The 17377-nt window shown below is 47.1% G+C and overlaps 1 protein-coding gene across 4 annotated transcripts in view; it reads left to right on the forward strand.

Annotated features, from left to right (window-relative positions):
* PISD (phosphatidylserine decarboxylase) overlaps positions 1–5017 on the forward strand; it is a 351855-nt gene extending 346838 nt beyond the window's left edge. For all 4 annotated transcript variants that reach the window (XM_085635874.1, XM_085635875.1, XM_085635876.1 and 1 more), the window contains one exon: positions 2541–5017. In XM_085635874.1, coding sequence (XP_085492000.1) covers positions 2541–2765 — 225 coding nt within the window. In that variant the 3' untranslated portion in view covers positions 2766–5017. The remainder of the gene's footprint in view (positions 1–2540) is intronic.
* Positions 5018–17377: the final 12360 nt, after the last annotated feature.

Raw genomic sequence — 17377 nt, forward strand, 5'->3', positions numbered from 1 at the left:
GACTGCATCAAAAGCAGCAGACCAATCTAGCAAGGTCCATAGCACTGTATGACCCTTGTCTGCTCGCATTCGAAGTTCATCCATAACAGTAAGTAGAGCAGTTTCAGTTCCGTGATCTGGACGAAACCCAAATTGCTCTTCTTCCAAAATCTGGTTAGCTTCCAGATAGTGAGAAAGTTTTACTAACGAAGTGTTCAAGAATTTTCACGGGATATGGTAGAAGAGATATTGGCCTGTAATTACTTAATAACGTGGGATCTAAAGATGACTTTTTTTTTTTTTTTAGAAGGAGTAACTATTGCTCTTTTCCAGGCTGTTGGATCCATCCCGCTATGCAAGGATTGGCAAAAAAAAAATCCATAATTGTGGGAAGAGCTCTCCTGCCAGTTTTCCAGACCCTGTGAGGTAATAGGTCTTGAGGTGACGCAGCTGAAATATTCAAGGCTAGTTCTCCAAACTAATCCTCTGTTAGAAGCTTGAAAAGTTCTAAAACATTTGTCTGCTTCGAATGCACGCCCTGAGGTGGAATGTGCAGATAAGATGTCATCTTGAGGAACACAGTCACTAACGAGGACCTGGATTGATATATTGGTCTCAAGCCTATCAATTATAATAAATGAAGTTCTCACTAGGCTCATGGGCCCACCTTTTGAACCTCTACATTCAGTGTAATTCCAGTTTCTTGTACAGAAGGGAGCTTTTCTCATAGCTACAACTTCTCTTATGGAGTTAGGCACTTATTATTTAAGAGCCATTAAGTCAGTTGCATTGGTACAGCGTGGTCCTTTGTACTAATCTCAAGTCCTTACCTAAGGTTGTTTTACCTTTCCATTTGAATCACTCTATTGAACTGCCCGTTTTCTTTCCATAACCAAATTCTGTTGCAGAGAGAGCTTTACATACACTCTATGTGAAATGGGCACTCGTGTATTATATTGATGGTAGAAAGTCTTTTTACAGGACCAACCAGCTCTTAGTTGCTTATGTTAGGCCTCACAAAGGTCAGCAAATCTCGAAGGCAGACATCGCATGATGGATTGTAAGATGTATTCAGACTTGTTACGTTAAGGCTAACAGAGTGCTCTCTACAGCGCTTTACTCTGAAGAGGGCTACAATGGCATCCTTGGATAACTTCCCCTTAGCTGATATATGTAGGGAATCAACATGGTCAACACCACACATATTCACAAAGCATTACTGTGTGCACTTATTAGCCCCCCCACAAGCGATGTATGGCCAAATTGTCTTAAGAACGTTATTCCAAACATCTGCCTCATTTGCCCGCTAGCCGCTGCTGTCATGAAACTACTTTATATTTGATGCAAAGCATGTGTATATCTACAGCCACACATGTTAGAAACACAATATGGGACTTACCCTGTAAGCATCTGTTCATAGCTTGTAGTGCTTTAGATTCACATGTACAATTCATCATCCACGGAAATTTGGCATTGATTGGACATGTTCCTTAACATTCACCATACTTCATTTGGATAAAGCTAACATGGACTGGACACATATACTTACCCCTCTGCTATCGCCTTACACCTGCTGTGCAAAAACCAATCTAAATATGGAGTCAGTGCCCGCGCGCATTTTGTGCTATGGGAGGAGTGACTCAAATAAAAACAATGTGTAATGTTCAAATCCACCACTTGATGGCAGTAGTTTATAAAGCATGTAAATCAACAGCATTGCAAGCCACCAACAGATGGTCAAAGCGTAAGTAATATTTTCCTTCTTGTTGTTTCCTCTGCATCTGTAATAAATTAGCAAAAAAGAATCAAGCAGAAGAACTCTCGGTCCGTATGGCAGTGCTGAGATGGGTAGCACTGTCAAGCAGCAAACTGCGTCAGTCAGTTATTTGTCCAACTATAGTTTTTGTTTTTACAGTTTGTTTTTTCTTTTTCTTATTAAAGTGTTGCTCAGACCCTCCTCTCTAAAGGTTTGCTGCTTGAGTCTTTCAAAAGGAAAGGAATTGACTGAAAGAAGTATTGATTAGAAATGGCTACTTCGCTAATGATTTTCTGATGGATCATCCATCTTCCATAAGATTCGTACTCACTCTTTCAATCTCTGACTTTTTGGTGGAGGTTGTTATAATAACACATTTTTTCTGAATGTTTGTTCTTTTTTGCTCAGTGTCTTCTTTGGACGGGTGGCGAGAATATGGGAGCTGATATCATCAAACCTGGTCAACTTCGCAACTAAAAAGTCCTTCTGACACTGCCTTAGCTCTTGCCATTCATGGCTCTGACCTCTTGTCTGGGGTGTTTCAGGAGATCATAAATCAGTGAGAAAATAAAGTATTTGTCAGAAAAAAAATACCCGTGATAAGTAACTAGTTCCTTTTATTTAGATTCCAGAGGACTTGTTATTTAATGCATGTTGTCGCTGATGCAATGCTAGAAACCATCTGACCTGACAGAGACTGCTCTCTCTCTGGGCGTGTGTAGACTGTATTGCATGATAAATGTCTCTGGTGGATGCAGAATGCTTTGGATGTTGATTTGAAGTTCTTCCTTTCTTCTGTTGCCAGGATCTGCACACAAACAGCCCTCGGTACTGCAAAGGCTCCCACAACGACTTCAGCTATGTCAACAACAATAACGAGGAGGGCATCCCCATGCGGAAGGGAGAGCAGCTGGGCGAGTTCAACCTGGGCTCCACCATCGTGCTCATCTTCGAGGCACCAAAGGACTTTGTCTTCAGCCTAAAGGCCGGCCAGAAAATCCACTTTGGGGAAGCTATGGGCTCTCTGTGACCACTCTACAGGGCCCCTTGCACAGCGTCAACATAGCCCCTTTGCAAAAGCTCCACAAGGCCTCCTTGTGAGAACTGCAGCAGGTCTGCTGCAGAACTTCAGCAGAGGAGTCGAAGCGACTCAGGAGCTGCTAGTGGTACGAGTTTCTGCAAGGCAGTATTTAACCCAACTGTCTCGGTGAAGGGTGAGACATCAGCTATACCAGTCGGAAGGTATCCTCCACCTCAAGGTGCTGTCGAGGGCAGGGTATCCCAAGGGCTGCCATCAGCCTTGGTTAGACAGGCGTCTGTCTCAGTATCTTGGGCACTATTACCAGCACATCCTTCTTGACTGGGGACACCGCCCAGGCAGTCTTCTCTGCTCGTCAGCGATTTCTACATCTCCCAAGCACAGCACTTCCCAGCTACTTCACCCCCTTTTTAGCCATGGTCCGACTATCCCTTTTTAACAATGCTGCTTCCCTCCAACCCGTATGTCCAATCACATGGTTGCGCTGCTTAGATAAACGTTTACCAATGTTAGATTGGTAAACACCAATTTGTGATTGCCGTTTTGCAACTTGATTACTATAACAAGAAGTTATGGTACATTAACAAAATCATGTTTTTAATTAACAACATTTTGCATCAGTGGTCGGCATTTTCAACCGAATAACGTTTTAATTTGTAATCATTATTATGAATCGGTGGCAGTGCAGTCTTTGAGTATAGATCCAACTGCAGTGAATGTGGAATGAGCCCCATCGCTCAGTGGCTGCTTCCAGCACCGTTTATCAGTTGGGGCGACTGTCCTCTCAGTTCCGCCTGTCTGCTCAGATGAATGGGGGCAATTGATTGGACAGAATTAACACTGCACTCTTTGCTCCGTTGGAGCAATCACAAGTTCAAGATTCTGCTAGGTAAACTTTTCCATTTCCTTACTTGAATTACTTGAGGATTAGTTCTGTTTTGAATTTTATTTATTTGAATTTCAGTGCACACAAATGCCCTGCAGGGTTATCGGGGCGCTGTATTCTTATTTTATTTTTTTATTTTTTTGTTTCTATGTCTCTCCAGTATGTTCTTGCATGCTGTCGCTATGCAGCAGCACGTCCTTTAATATCCTCTAAGTGCAATAGGAGGCCATTGGTGCTTTGGCTGGAAAGAATCCGTCCCCTGCACTGCTCGCGATGCTGCAGCTTACAGCACTGAAGTGTGCCCAGCACAGAATCTCATTTTTGCCAAAAAGCAGCAGTTGAGGAGCTTTGTGAACGACGACCTTTCGTCCTATAGCCAGTTACATTCCAGGTACTGCTGAGAAAGGGAGGTGCATGAGACACATTCAACTCCGTTTTTGGAAAATTATACCCTTTTCTTCTGACACCAGCGCTGGACCAGTTGAGTAACAATGATATTAATATTTGTGTGGTATGGTTTTTGATCACTGAATCTACTCAGTAGATTTTAGACCCTTTCCCCTCCCAATCTTCAGTCCCTAGTTGGAAAACAAACAGCTGTCATGCACAAACAGGGCCACTCCCATCAATTGCCTTTCTATCTAAACCTCAGAGAGATAACTTGCTTCCTTCCAGGAACCAGGGTTATTGGTTCTCACACCCAAAGCATATTGGCCCTTTGTTGAGTCCCCTAAAGAGCTATGGGAAAATCAAAATACTCAGTTGTGCAGCTGGGTGAGATGAGGAAAGAAAACGCCAACTGCTCAGGGAAGGGTTGCCATTGCAATTCTACTGGTTGGTGCTGAGGTGCATTTTCATGCGGGCACAGAGCGCCATCCTTTTTTGATATGTTGGGGCCAGAGGCAACCGACGTCGATTTGTGGTGAATGAAGGCAAGATGGTGACTTGTAGTGGAATTCAACGCCATGGGTACAGATACATCACTGTGGATTGATGGTGGAAGGTATCTGCTTTTAAATGGACACTGCTGGACCTGAGCAACAGCTCATGACAGTCTTCTTTCTTATATGATGAAAATCTTTCTTTTTTTGTGCTCTTATCACTGTGGAAACCTGGCAGGTCACCAGGCATGGAGGGAATCCCTCCCGATTGGCACTTCTGGCGGAAGCTGCAAGCTGGGTTCCCATAGGCGCTGTATCCTACTTCTGCCTGAAGAATCCATTGACATTCTTCCACTGCATCAGTAGCACCGTATTTTTGTATGGAAGGAAAGTGTACAATTTGGTTAACACATTAACTCATTTATTTGCTGACGTTTTTAAAATAAAAAAAAATAAAACCTGAGAACCACCTAAAACAGACTTCTTTGTATTCCTTAGAATAAATCTAACTGGCATCCACTTCTTCTCCTAGAATGCATGGATAGTTTGAGTTGGTAATGGAACACATTAATGTATTTATTGGGCTGCCTTAACAGAAAAACATTGTCTCTTTCCTTTATGAAATCTCCAATATTCTACAGCCTTAACGTTCATGCCATGGTAAATACTATTTTGTGATGTTTGGAACACGTAATTGAAAAGAATTATAAAGAATAACTTTACTGCTAAACCACTGCTAAAAGTTGTTGCATATTTCTGTGTCCCTGCAGTGGGTAATTATGGTAAATTCTTGGGGTGCATGAACTGCTGCTAGCATGTAAATCAATATATGGCATGATAATGGCTCATTTCCTTACAATTCATGTTTTATACTATCTGTATTTGGTTGTCTGGATCCTTCAAGGAAATGTATGTCTTTCAACATTTTTAGATGTACTCTAACATTGTGCAGAATCCAGGATTCCAAATAACAGCATGTTAAGCCCTCTACCTTCACCTAAGATGTATTGCTTAAGAGCCGTCTTTGACAAGGATTGCCACCATCTGTACATGTGATTTATTTTCCAACTGGCAAATCCACTTCAAATTGGATCTAGTCTCTTTTGGGACCTCTGGCTTACTACAATTATATTGGGATCCTAATATTCATAAGCACTGAATGTATTTTCTTATGTGTGGGATCCCAGAACACTTCTTCCAAAGAGATCGAATCACATACCTTTGGGAGCATTCATTCCAATGGATACAGCTGCTACCACAGATTCCTCAAATTAAGCCATTCCCACATGTTCCAGACTAGGTATGAAAACTAATACCAGAAGGCACTGTCTGGTGTGCTGAAGAATGTCTTGTGAATTCACTGTAAGTGATCTATCCATGTTATGTGGTGCTCAATCGCTGGTGATGTCGGTTCTGTCTTAATTTTTCCACGACTCTGCAGAGGCAAAGGACAGAGCCAAATGAACATTTTATTTAAAACAAACACATCCACAAGAGGGGGGGTGGGAGGGTCTAAGGTATTGGGGAAATGTCTAGTCCACCTGAAAGAAAATTACAAAATTACCAAAGGTACGTAATTTGATCTTCAAATAGATAATTTCTCATGTAGGTTTTTTTGATGAATCCCTGCCCTATAGCATTCTTGAAAGAGGAGGGCTAAGGAACTCAGATAAAATTGCAACAGCAATAAGGATTTCTTCACTGCTCTGACAAATTTAGTTCAGTCTCATTCCTCTGCCACAAGGCAGTAATGCTCAATAAACTGCTGCATTGTGGACCACATGGTGTTTAAATAGGAATGAATTTTAAAAGAACCAAGGTAGCATCTGTCCCTGTGGTAGAATGGGCACGGAAACCCTCAAGCAGAGCAAAACTTTAGAGAACAGGAGTGCAGTAGCTGGAAAGGCTGCCCCATGACAAAAGAACATTAATATGCAACATTGTCCTAGTAGGTATCATAAACATCAACCATAGAAGATTTGTACAATATTTAAATAGTGTATTGTAAATCACCTAATGTTGCTGAGTGAGGATAGGACCACAAACCACACTTCGAACAAAAGTATCACGTTATATAGAACTACTTAGTAAAGTTAATAAAAATCATAAATATTACAGTAAAAGTTATAGTACTAGACAGTTCAAAATCAACCAGAGGCAGTATTTAATCATTCCGTAGATACATTCCCCCAGAAAGCTAAAATGCAGTGCAGATTAAATTAAGTCAGAACTTTCATGTCAGAGATAACCTTCCTATAACACATTGAGGAATAGTACAGCAATTTAAGGTGTTAAAGTGCCGGTAAAATCCTCTAAAAGCAACTTATTAGGTGAGCTGCAGTATCTATGAAAGCAGATTGAAAGAAATTATTCAATTAGAAGGTGCAAGTAAATCAATGATTAGCCCGGCCATTATGTAGTGCTTTCAGAGGCTGCGGAGCTGGCCCAGTTAAAGGGCCGGCATTCTCTTGGGCAGGCGATAGCGGGTTGTTGCTGGATAGGTCGCCCTGTTTCGTCCTTGAATTTAATGAAATGGACGGTAACCGTAGGGAGGTCAGCCCTCATATAAAAAAAATAGTTCTTTGGCAAGTTCTTATGCCAAATTGAATGCACAATGGTCGTAGCCAGTATCTGCGTTTGGTTAAGGACCTGCGGCAGTTGCAGGGGAGGTGCAATAATGTTTCTTGGTCAAGCGAACAAAGCATTCCTATATAGTGTGGGTTGTCGTACACACCCATTTTGGGATAAAGTCTTGTGAAGACCATAACCCAAGGCGTAATTGTGTAAGTCTTAGTTTAAAATAGCTTTTATAGCTTTCAGCAAGGTAGCTCTAGCGCTGCGACATCTTCTAGGAGTTCATCGTAATCCAAGTGTGCCTTCTTCTCCTAATTTTGTTCTTTGCCCCCACGGAAAGAGAGCTGGTTTACTTGCTTGCTCAACAGTGTTTTAAAACTGGCATGTGGTAGATTTTGCTCCAATAGTCTCTCTGCCTGGAGATCTAGCTCCCATGCCTTAGAATTTACACCCAGTTGCTTCTCGTTCCAGACAAGGGACTAGCCAGAAAATTAAAATACCCACCCACTTTGATCCTTACCTCGATTACCATCAGTGAGCGAAGTGAGAATACGCTACCCTCCTTAGACGAGGTACCTTCATTCCACCTTCTGTCCATCTTTCGCTCCATCCTTAAGTCTTGGATGCATCCATCCATACTTTACCATTCTATCCACAGTTTCTATATTACTCTTCCATTCATCCTATCCTTCCACTCACACGTCTAGCCATTCATCTATCATTTACCTATCTATACATTTTCATCCATCCATTATTTCACCCTTTATCAATTCACCCACTCATCCAGACTTTCATCCATCCACCTGTTCATCCTTGCTATTCCTTCTTTCAGCCACGCAAGCAGATGTTGTTTTGCTCTTCATCCATTACTCCTTTCACCATTGCATTGATCTTTTAATGCTTTTGGCCCTTCATTCTTTTTAAAGTTTATTTCTTTATTTCATGTCCTTTGTTTCACTTTTCCTTCCAGACCTTTCTTTCTCACACACACTCGGGAGCGTAGCCAGCGTAATGTGGGCCCTAGTGCAAGGAAGGACGTGGGGGGGAGGGCACTAATACTGGATTCATTAAATACAGCAATAAACAGGGTTCAGTAGGCCCCTCAGGCTTTTGGGCTCTGGTGCCACTTCACCTGCTGCACCGATGGAAGCTATGCCCCTGCAAACTCTTTCCCTCATCATTTTACCTGCTGGGCCTCCTTAACTATGAATGGCTGCGCATCCCTGCCCCTGTTATGGTTTTACCCCACTTTTGTGTTTTTATGAGCTTTTGTCTGCAGTGCTGCAGACAGGAACGGCTCATAAATAATTGTCAATATCACCCCCATATCACCCCCGTGGAAGCAGGGGATGGTGGGGGGAGGGGCTCATGAAGCCACTGCTTCCAGATACCCGCTTTCAGTGTACCCACCTCTGCGTACCTCAAACACAATCCATACTTATTCAGCGACGCCTTCAGGCACAACTTTTGATCAGTAAGGCAGAATTCCAGACTTACCAGAGCTTGTGATGCATTATTGGGGAGAAGAAATAACAGCTGGTACACTTTGCTTTGTGAAAAATTTAGGATAGACCCTAATTTGTCTAGGAATGCCGAGGAGCCGAAGGGTAGCACTGGGATGAGTTTTGTCTTATTAACACAGCAAAGGCCTTAATAATGGACTGAATGACTTGCGAAAAAGCAACTGGAAAGCATGAATTAATGCAGCCTACGTAGGTTACGAGAGAGGTTGCGAGATGGCTTCACGATTATCTCCTATGCTGATGATTCCCAGATCATTGTGTCCACGGGTGAACAAGCCAATGACACGGCTATTAAGTTTCATAGGTGCCTGTCAGAAATCATGAGCTGGATGCGAGAGAATTTTCTCAAAATCAATACGGAGATAATAGAGTTTGGCCGGGGAAATCCCGTGTGGAGCGGTTCCTGGTGGCCAGCAGAGGCTGGCGAATGCCCCTGTCCCGTGCTTAAGGTCAGAAACTTGGGAGTGGTGTTCGATAATCAGCTTAATTTTTCTGCGCATGTCAGTAATCTGGCCTCGTCCTGCTCTTATCTAATAAGGACATTGCGGAAGATTTTCCCTTTTATTAAATTTGATCTTCGCAGGAATGTGGTGGTAGCTTTAGTGCTGTCCAGAATGGATTACTGTAATGCATTGCTATTAGGAATAAACAAGACCTTGATGAGGAGACTGCAGGTCCTGCAGAATGCGGCAGCCAGACTCTCGCTAGAAGTTCCCAGAGGTCAGTCTATTGCTGAGGGAATCAGGGCACTTCATTGGCTCCCAGTCCAGCAGCCATAGATTTTAAGGCTCTATGCCTAGTACACAAGGCTGTGTCTGGGGGAGGAGCTAAGGAGGTTCAGAAGCTTTTTATTCCCTACTCCCCAGGTCGGGCACTTAGGTCCTCCTCTCAATCCCTCCTTAAGCTAAACCGTGTCAGGAAAGCCAGATGGGGCGGCAGAGCCTTTTCTTTTCATGCTGCCAGTCTCTGGAACAAACTTCCTGGTTCTCTGAAACTAACAGACAGTCATCAAGTCTTCAAAAAAATGTTAAAAACACGGCTTTTTGATGTGAGCAGTGTTAAGAGGGAGCTGTTTCTCTCTACCCACCAGCGCCAAGACGCTTCGGCATTCGTTCGCGCTTTACAAGTGGCTATCCTATCCTATCCTATGTGCGACTACAGTCTTGCAGCCATACTCCCGGATGCTTATAGCTTTTGCACCTTTTAATTGGCCTCCCTCATAAATGCTAAGACCCTTTCTTATTCACCTTTTTGCTAAAAACTGCTTTAGCACACTTCACAGACATTTGATTTGCTGTTCAATAAGTATTTAAATGTTTAAAAGAGTCTGGAGGCCCACACCAGACTGATTAAGAAGCACTACATCTTTTGCATACTTTAAGGATGTCAAGCTCTGACTGCATGGTTGGTGGGTGAGATTGTGCATGGTCTAACAGGGAGCTCAAATCAGAAATGCACTGGTTAAAAAGGCCGGGGTGGGGGGGCTTACCTCCTTGTTCTAATCCTCTGTGCTCACCCAAATTGCACAGAGCAGAGTAGCTGGTATATTCCAGGAGGCCACTTTCTGCCATAACAATTTCTTTTTAATGCGATCAAATGTCTTAGTAAAGTCAATGAAGCAGGTGTAAAGTAACCCTTTCCTCTTTACTGACTTATCTATTTCCAAACAGGCTAAATTGTCAGTCTTGCTTGATTTTGCCCTAGATCCGGTTTGGTTGAAGTGTAATAAGTTTTCCTTGGATGTCCAGGCTTCCAAATCGGACAAGAGTAGGTTTCCATAGCACTTAGCTCTACTGGATGTAGACTCAATCAGATGATAGATATTCGGGCTTGAATATGCCCCCTTTTTAGGTCTTGCTTAGGCAGCGCATGCACACACTCTTCAGGACATGCTGTTCACTGGATATGGGCTTTAAGCAACGCCAATCTTTTCAATTGGTTCCTCTTACTGTCTTTTGTAGATCGGGGCTTTTGATTAGTCAATAGGCTCAGTAGTTCCTCCTTCTGGGCTTTTGTATGCTCCCATGAAGACTGCCCCCGTTACATGTGCTGTTACTTTTACTGTTTATGGTGCTCTATGATTATGGGGCTCGCCTACCTCTATTTTTATTAACTTTGAATACACATTAACATAATTTCACTTAGAGCTGTGCTCATTTCACAGGCGCCGTGCTTTATCTACTTGTTTCTACTTGTGCACTTTTAGTTTCGCTTGCTCCCCCACCCCATCGCTCTTCTCGTTTTGTGCAGTCACGCGCTACTCCCCGGTGTAAACCACCAACAGCCAGTCGGAGCCAGCACGCCGCGCTATTTAGTTCCAAAATCTACATTCCATTCAGACACAGAGTGTCAGGAATCCCCTCCCGCTCATGGATTCCCTCCCACGATGCCACTGCCGTGAACCTGGTGCGCTTGGAGGAGAGCGGACTACAACTCCCAGAATGCCCTCCGGCAACAGTGCCTTATGCAACTCAAGAGTTCTGGTTACATAACACCAAGGGTAACGCCTAGTTTTCGTGTTATGCAACTCAAGAGTCATGGTTATACAACGCCGAGAGTACTACTTAAGGAGAAGATCACTGGGACTCGGCGTCGGATATTCTGATCTTTACCGGAGTACCTGGTTGAGGTACACCGACCCGTTGGAGAGTTGGGCGGCGGAAGGAACATTCTAAGGAGCGGAGGAAAGGTGCTGCGTGTGCTTCCTGTCCGTGTCCTGTCCCGTTCTGAGAGCCGTATTCAACGTCATTGGGCACAGGTACCGTTGGTAGAGCCGAAGCTCCCAACGGCCTGACAATTGGCGAAAACGAGGTGGGTGCGAGCCGAAGCTCCCCACCCTCGTTACTTGGGTAAACACACGCCTAGAGCTAAGACGCTATCCAGGAGGTGTTTCCGCGTCTTAGCCATCGACACTCGTAGGAGAACTGGGATAGGTAGAGCGGCTGCTCCCATCCATTCTCTGCACCACCTTGGGTATCATCACTTAAACCCGGATACAAGAGACGCACACTAGGAAGTGTTCCCAGCGTCTTTGTGTTGTGGCAGTACTCTTTGGGATACTGGTAGAGCGGCTGTTCCCAGGTGGTAGAGAGCCCGGCCGGGTGACTCCCACGTAACCCGCCCCCCCCCCCCCCCGTAGATTCCACAACCTTGGAACTACCCTTCACAGTGGCATTGTCGGCCACTGCTTTAGCACTGTGCCCTCCGTTGGAGCATACCGGGTCCGGTGTGCATGCGGAGGACGGTTAGAAGAGCTGTGAATGGGTATCGTACTTTAACTGGTGATTCCAGTACCGGTATTCTTTGTTGTCTGTAGTTGTTTATCTGTTTATTAAATCATCCTTAACATCCATTTCTCTGGTCCGTCGTCTGTTTGTCCCAACCCCGAGAAAGCCAGGACGTTACATAATATCCGACCTCTTCCATAACAATCTCCTGGTTGGGCGAACAACATGGCCACGATTGAGGATGTGTTGGCCGTCTTAGCCGCGATGCAAATCGAGCTCACCGCTTCCAGACAGGAAACAGCAGACGTTAAGGCTAGAATGGACGCTCTGCAGAACGATCCGCTACAGGCGGGTGCCTTTCACACGGCCACGGCCCCTGCGGTTGTGGTAGAGATGGCCGTAGCCATTCCTTTGGCGACACCAGAGAGGTACAGCGGAGACCCCAACACAGTGCAGGTATTCCTCACTCAAGTAGCACTGCATCTGTCCTGCAAACCAAAGGCCTTTCCTACCAGCCAAGCCAGAGTGGCCTTTCTGATCTCGTATCTTGCTGGGAATGCGGCGCAATGGGCAGTCCCACTGGTGAGCAGGGACGACCCTGTCCTATGTGATCGGGGAGCCTTCCGCGAGGAATTCTTGAAGGTGTTTGATCGAAGGGCGGACTCGTATACTGCCGATCGAGAGATGTTGGAGCTGAGGCAAGGCAACAATGATCTGGTGCAGTACCTTAATGCTTTTCGAAGGTTAGTGGCCGAAACCAAGTGGCCCATAGCCAAACAAACCGCGCTGTTTCACCAGGGCTTGAGGGAAGAGCTCAAAGATGTGGTAGCACAAATCGACCCCCAACCCAAGACATGTGAGGGCTTGATCAACCTGGTGCTACGGCTGGACCATAGATTGAACGAAAGAAAGGGCGATCACAAGAGGAAAGGGAAAGCGCTGCCATCGTATGTTTCGATGGGTGGCCCTGAGACCAACTCCTCCACCAGGACGGAACCCATGGACATAGGAGCTATAAGGGCGAGCCTTACAGCCACTGAAAAAGAATCACGCCGCAAGCAAGGCCTTTGCCTTTACTGCGGAAAAAGGGGGCACTATGTACGCGAGTGTCCAGCCAAGCCAAAAACCTCACGATACCGAGCGAACAAAACGGTGACAGCAGTGGTGGACGCACCGGCGGAAAACTGAGGGACTCCGGGTCTAGGGAAGGGGCATCTTGGAGTCACACCCACATCCCTTCCATGTTGAGCCCAAATCAAGGAGGGCGAAGACATTTGTTTAGTACCTTACACGTAGGAGTGCAGGACCAGTGGATACCTGTGGTAGCCATGATTGATTCAGGAGCCACGGGCATGTTCATGGACTACAATGAAGCACGGAGACTGGATCTCACTCTCCTTCCCAAACAGATACCAGAGGAGGTGTATGCAGTGGATGGGAGAAGTCTGGTGACCGGACCTATCGGACAGCACACAGGAGAAGTACCGGTGAGGTTCGGAAAACAGCATAACGAACGTATCGATTTTAGCATAATCAGAGCCCCGCAGTACGGGGTCATATTGGGCCTACCCTGGCTCCATAAACATAACCCAACGGTGGATTGGCCTACGCATCACATTGAGATGACTTCCCCGTTTTGTGAACAATGGTGCGGCATGCGGCAGGACCCCCACGAAGGTGAGGTAGGCGAAGGTCACACGGTCGCCACGGCAGCAGAAAAGGACGTAAAGCTGCCCAGAGTGTATCACGGTTTCGGGGACGTCTTCGAGGAAATCCGAGCGGAGGTGCTCCCTCCACATAGACCGTTCGACTGCCAAATCGACCTGGTTCCGGGGGCTAGCGTTCCCAGCGGCAGATTGTATGCGCTCACAGAACCCGAAAACTTACATCTACGGGGATATTTGGATAAGTTACTAGGGCTGGGGTTCATCAGGCCGTCGAAATCCCCTGCCGCATCGCCTCTCTTTTTCATCCCGAAAGAGAATGGCGAATTGAGGGCCTGCGTGGACTTTAGGGCCTTGAACGCGATAACCATAAAAAACCGGTACCCCCTGCCTCTCATAAGCGTCCTCCTGGAACAGGTAAAAAAGGCCCAAATATACACAAAGCTTGATCTCAAGGGGGCATACCATCTTGTGCGCATGAGGGACGGCGACGAATGGAAAACCGCCTTTAAGACCAGGTTCGGGCTCTTTGAGGACCTCGTCATGCCGTTCAGACTATGCAATGCCCCTGCCGCCTTCCAATACTTCCTCAATGAGGTGTTCCGGGAGGTATTAGATATTTACGTGGTCGTTTACATAGACGACATACTCATCTACTCCACCTCAGAGGAAGAACACGTACAGCACGTATCCGCGGTTCTCAACAAACTGAGGGAAAACATGCTATACTGCAAACTCAGCAAATGTGACTTCCACGTCACATCAGTGGAATTCCTTGGGGTGATGCTGAGCCCCAACGGACAGGAGATGGCGGAACGCAAGATCAGAGCGGTGGAGGAGTGGCCGGTGCCCCGAGGAGTAAAGGAAGTCCAGAGCTTCATAGGCTTCGCCAACTTATATAGGCGTTTTATTGAGGGGTTTTCTGGCTTGGTTGCCCCGATCACGCAACTACTAAGGAAGTCTCAGGAGTTCGTGTGGGGACCAGAAGCACAAAAAGCTTTTGTGGCCCTCAAGAAGGCCTTCAGCACCGCCCCGGTGCTAGCTCACTCGAATCCGGAATTACCCTATGTGGTAGAAGCGGACGCCTCTGATGTGGCGCTGGGTGCCATTCTATCTCAGAGGAATGAGGTGTCGGGGTTGCTCCATCCTGTGGCGTACATGTCTCGTAAATTGAACGACGCGGAACGCAATTACCATATTGCGGAGAAGGAACTACTCGCGATAAAGGACGCATTTGCTGAGTGGAGGCATTTGTTAATGGGGGCCAGACACGTGGTTACAGTATATACGGACCACAGAAACCTCCAGTTTCTGACGGCGGCGCGGCACTTGTCTCCCCGTCAAATGAGGTGGATGCTCTTTTTCTCCGGTTTCAATTTCCACATCACATACCGACCCGGTACGGAGAACAGGAAAGTGGACGCGCTTTCGAGGCAATCGAATGCCAGGGATCCGCAGCCGGTTGCCGAACATTCCATCATCCCTCCAGGAGTTGTGATAGGGGCGATTCAACCACAGACGTTCCTCAGGGGGGTTCAGAAGGGGACCCATACCTTCATGTGGCGGAGGTGGCTTCACAGTCACAAGGAGTGGCAGATGAAGGACGGGATTCCGGTGAAAGGACGATGTATGTTGTTACCCACGCCTAGGCTTCGAAAACAGGCCTTCACCTGGTGCCACGTGTCTCCCTGTGCCGGCCATCTGGGTGTCAAAGACGGTAGCGAGCCTAGGACGGCAGTTCTGGTGGCCTGCCATGAGAACAGACGCCCAGAATTGGTGTTCATCATGTACAGTTTGCGCATCCATGAAATCGGACCACAGAAGATCGCAAGGACTCCTCCAACCCCTTCCTACACCGACCAAACCCTGGGAAAACATATCCTTAGACTTCATTGTCGGGCTACCAAAGGATCAAGGAAAGACGGCCATACTGGTGGTGGTGGACTATCTCACGAAGATGGGGCACTTCCTCGCTTGCAATCAGGTACCTTCGGCAGGAGAGCTGGCGTCGTTATTAAGGAATGTAGTGAGAATACATGGCCTACCCAACGTGATCGTGTCGGACAGGGGGTCTCAGTTCACGTCGCACTTCTGGAAAACTTGGTGTTCGGCGTTACACGTCAAGTCTGCCATGTCCACGAGTTATCACCCGCAGACGGACGGCCAGACGGAGCGCCTGAACCAGTCGCTCAAGCAATATCTACGTTGTTTTGTAGAGCAAGGGAAGGATGAGTGGGTGGACCTACTTTGGATCGCGGAAATCGTGTACAACAACGCCACACATTGCTCCACCAAGGCCTCCCCTTTCTATTGTAACTACGGCCATCATCCCCTGTTCTTGCCATTTCTGCACCCGGTCAGGGAAGACAGATTGCCGACAACAGCCAAGCGGGTGGCCCGCATCAAGGAGGCCTTGCTGAGTTCTCGAGTTGCCCTGGAGGGGGCTAAAGCCTCGTATAAAGCCTTTTCTGATAGGAGGAGAAGGCCTGGACCGGTCTACAAACCTGGGGATTACGTCTGGGTCTCTACACGGCACATGAGATTCAAGAAAAGTAGCGTGTTCCATCCCCGCTTCATGTGCCCATATAGGATCCTTCGATGCATCAGCCCGGTGAACGTGAAATTGTGCCTGCCCCAGTCCCTGCGGATCCATCCCGTGATCCACGTTTCCCTCATGAAACCCTCGAACGCGGTGAGGCCTCGTGCGCCGGTGTCGGTGCATGTGGATTCGGAGGTGGAGTACGAGGTGGCTGGTATCTTGGATTCCACGTGGCGCAGGGGCAAACTGTGGTATCTGGTGGCATGGAAGGGGTACGAACCCGAGGAGCAGTCATGGGAACCTGCGGCGGGGGTTCACGCTCCTCGTCTGGTGTCGTCGTTCCATCGTCGATTTCCTTCCTGTGCTGGTCCTGATGGGAGGCGCTGATGGGAGGGGGATGTACTGTCAGGAATCTCCTCCCGCTCATGGATTCCCTCCCACGATGCCACTGGCGTGAACCTGGTGCGCTTGGAGGAAAGCGGACTACAACTCCCAGAATGCCCTCCGGCAACAGTGCCTTATGCAACTCAAGAGTTCTGGTTACATAACACCAAGGGTAACGCCTAGTTTTCGTGTTATGCAACTCAAGAGTCATGGTTATACAACGCCGAGAGTACTACTTAAGGAGAAGATCACTGGGACTCGGCGTCGGATATTCTGATCTTTACCGGAGTACCTGGTTGAGGTACACGGACCCGTTGGAGAGTTAGGCGGCGGAAGGAACATTCTAAGGAGCGGAGGAGAGGTGCTGCGTGTGCTTCCTGCCCGTGTCCTGTCCCGTTCTGAGAGCCGTATTCAACGTCATTGGGCACAGGTACCGTTGGTAGAGCCGAAGCTCCCAACGGCCTGACAATTGGAGAAAACGAGGTGGGTGCGAGCCGAAGCTCCCCACCCTCGTTACTTGGGTAAACACACACCTAGAGCGAAGACGCTATCCAGGAGGTGTTTCCGCGTCTTACCCATCGACACTCGTAGGAGAACTGGGATAGGTAGAGCGGCTGCTCCCATCCATTCTCTGCACCACCTTGGGTATCATCACTTAAACCCGGATACAAGAGACGCACAGTAGGAAGTGTTCCCAGCGTCTTTGTGTTGTGGCAGTACTCTGGGGGATACTGGTAGAGCGGCTGTTCCCAGGTGGTAGAGAGCCCGGCCGGGTGACTCCCACGTAACCCCCCCCCCCCCCCTCCGTAGATTCCACAACCTTGGAACTACCCTTCACAGCGGTCGAGTGGCATTGTCGGCCACTGCTTAGCACTGTGCCCTCCGTTGGAGCATACCGGGTCCAGTGTGCATGCGGAGGACGGTT

The sequence above is a fragment of the Triturus cristatus genome, chromosome 11 (assembly GCF_964204655.1).
Source record: "Triturus cristatus chromosome 11, aTriCri1.1, whole genome shotgun sequence".
NCBI lineage: Eukaryota > Metazoa > Chordata > Amphibia > Caudata > Salamandridae > Triturus > Triturus cristatus.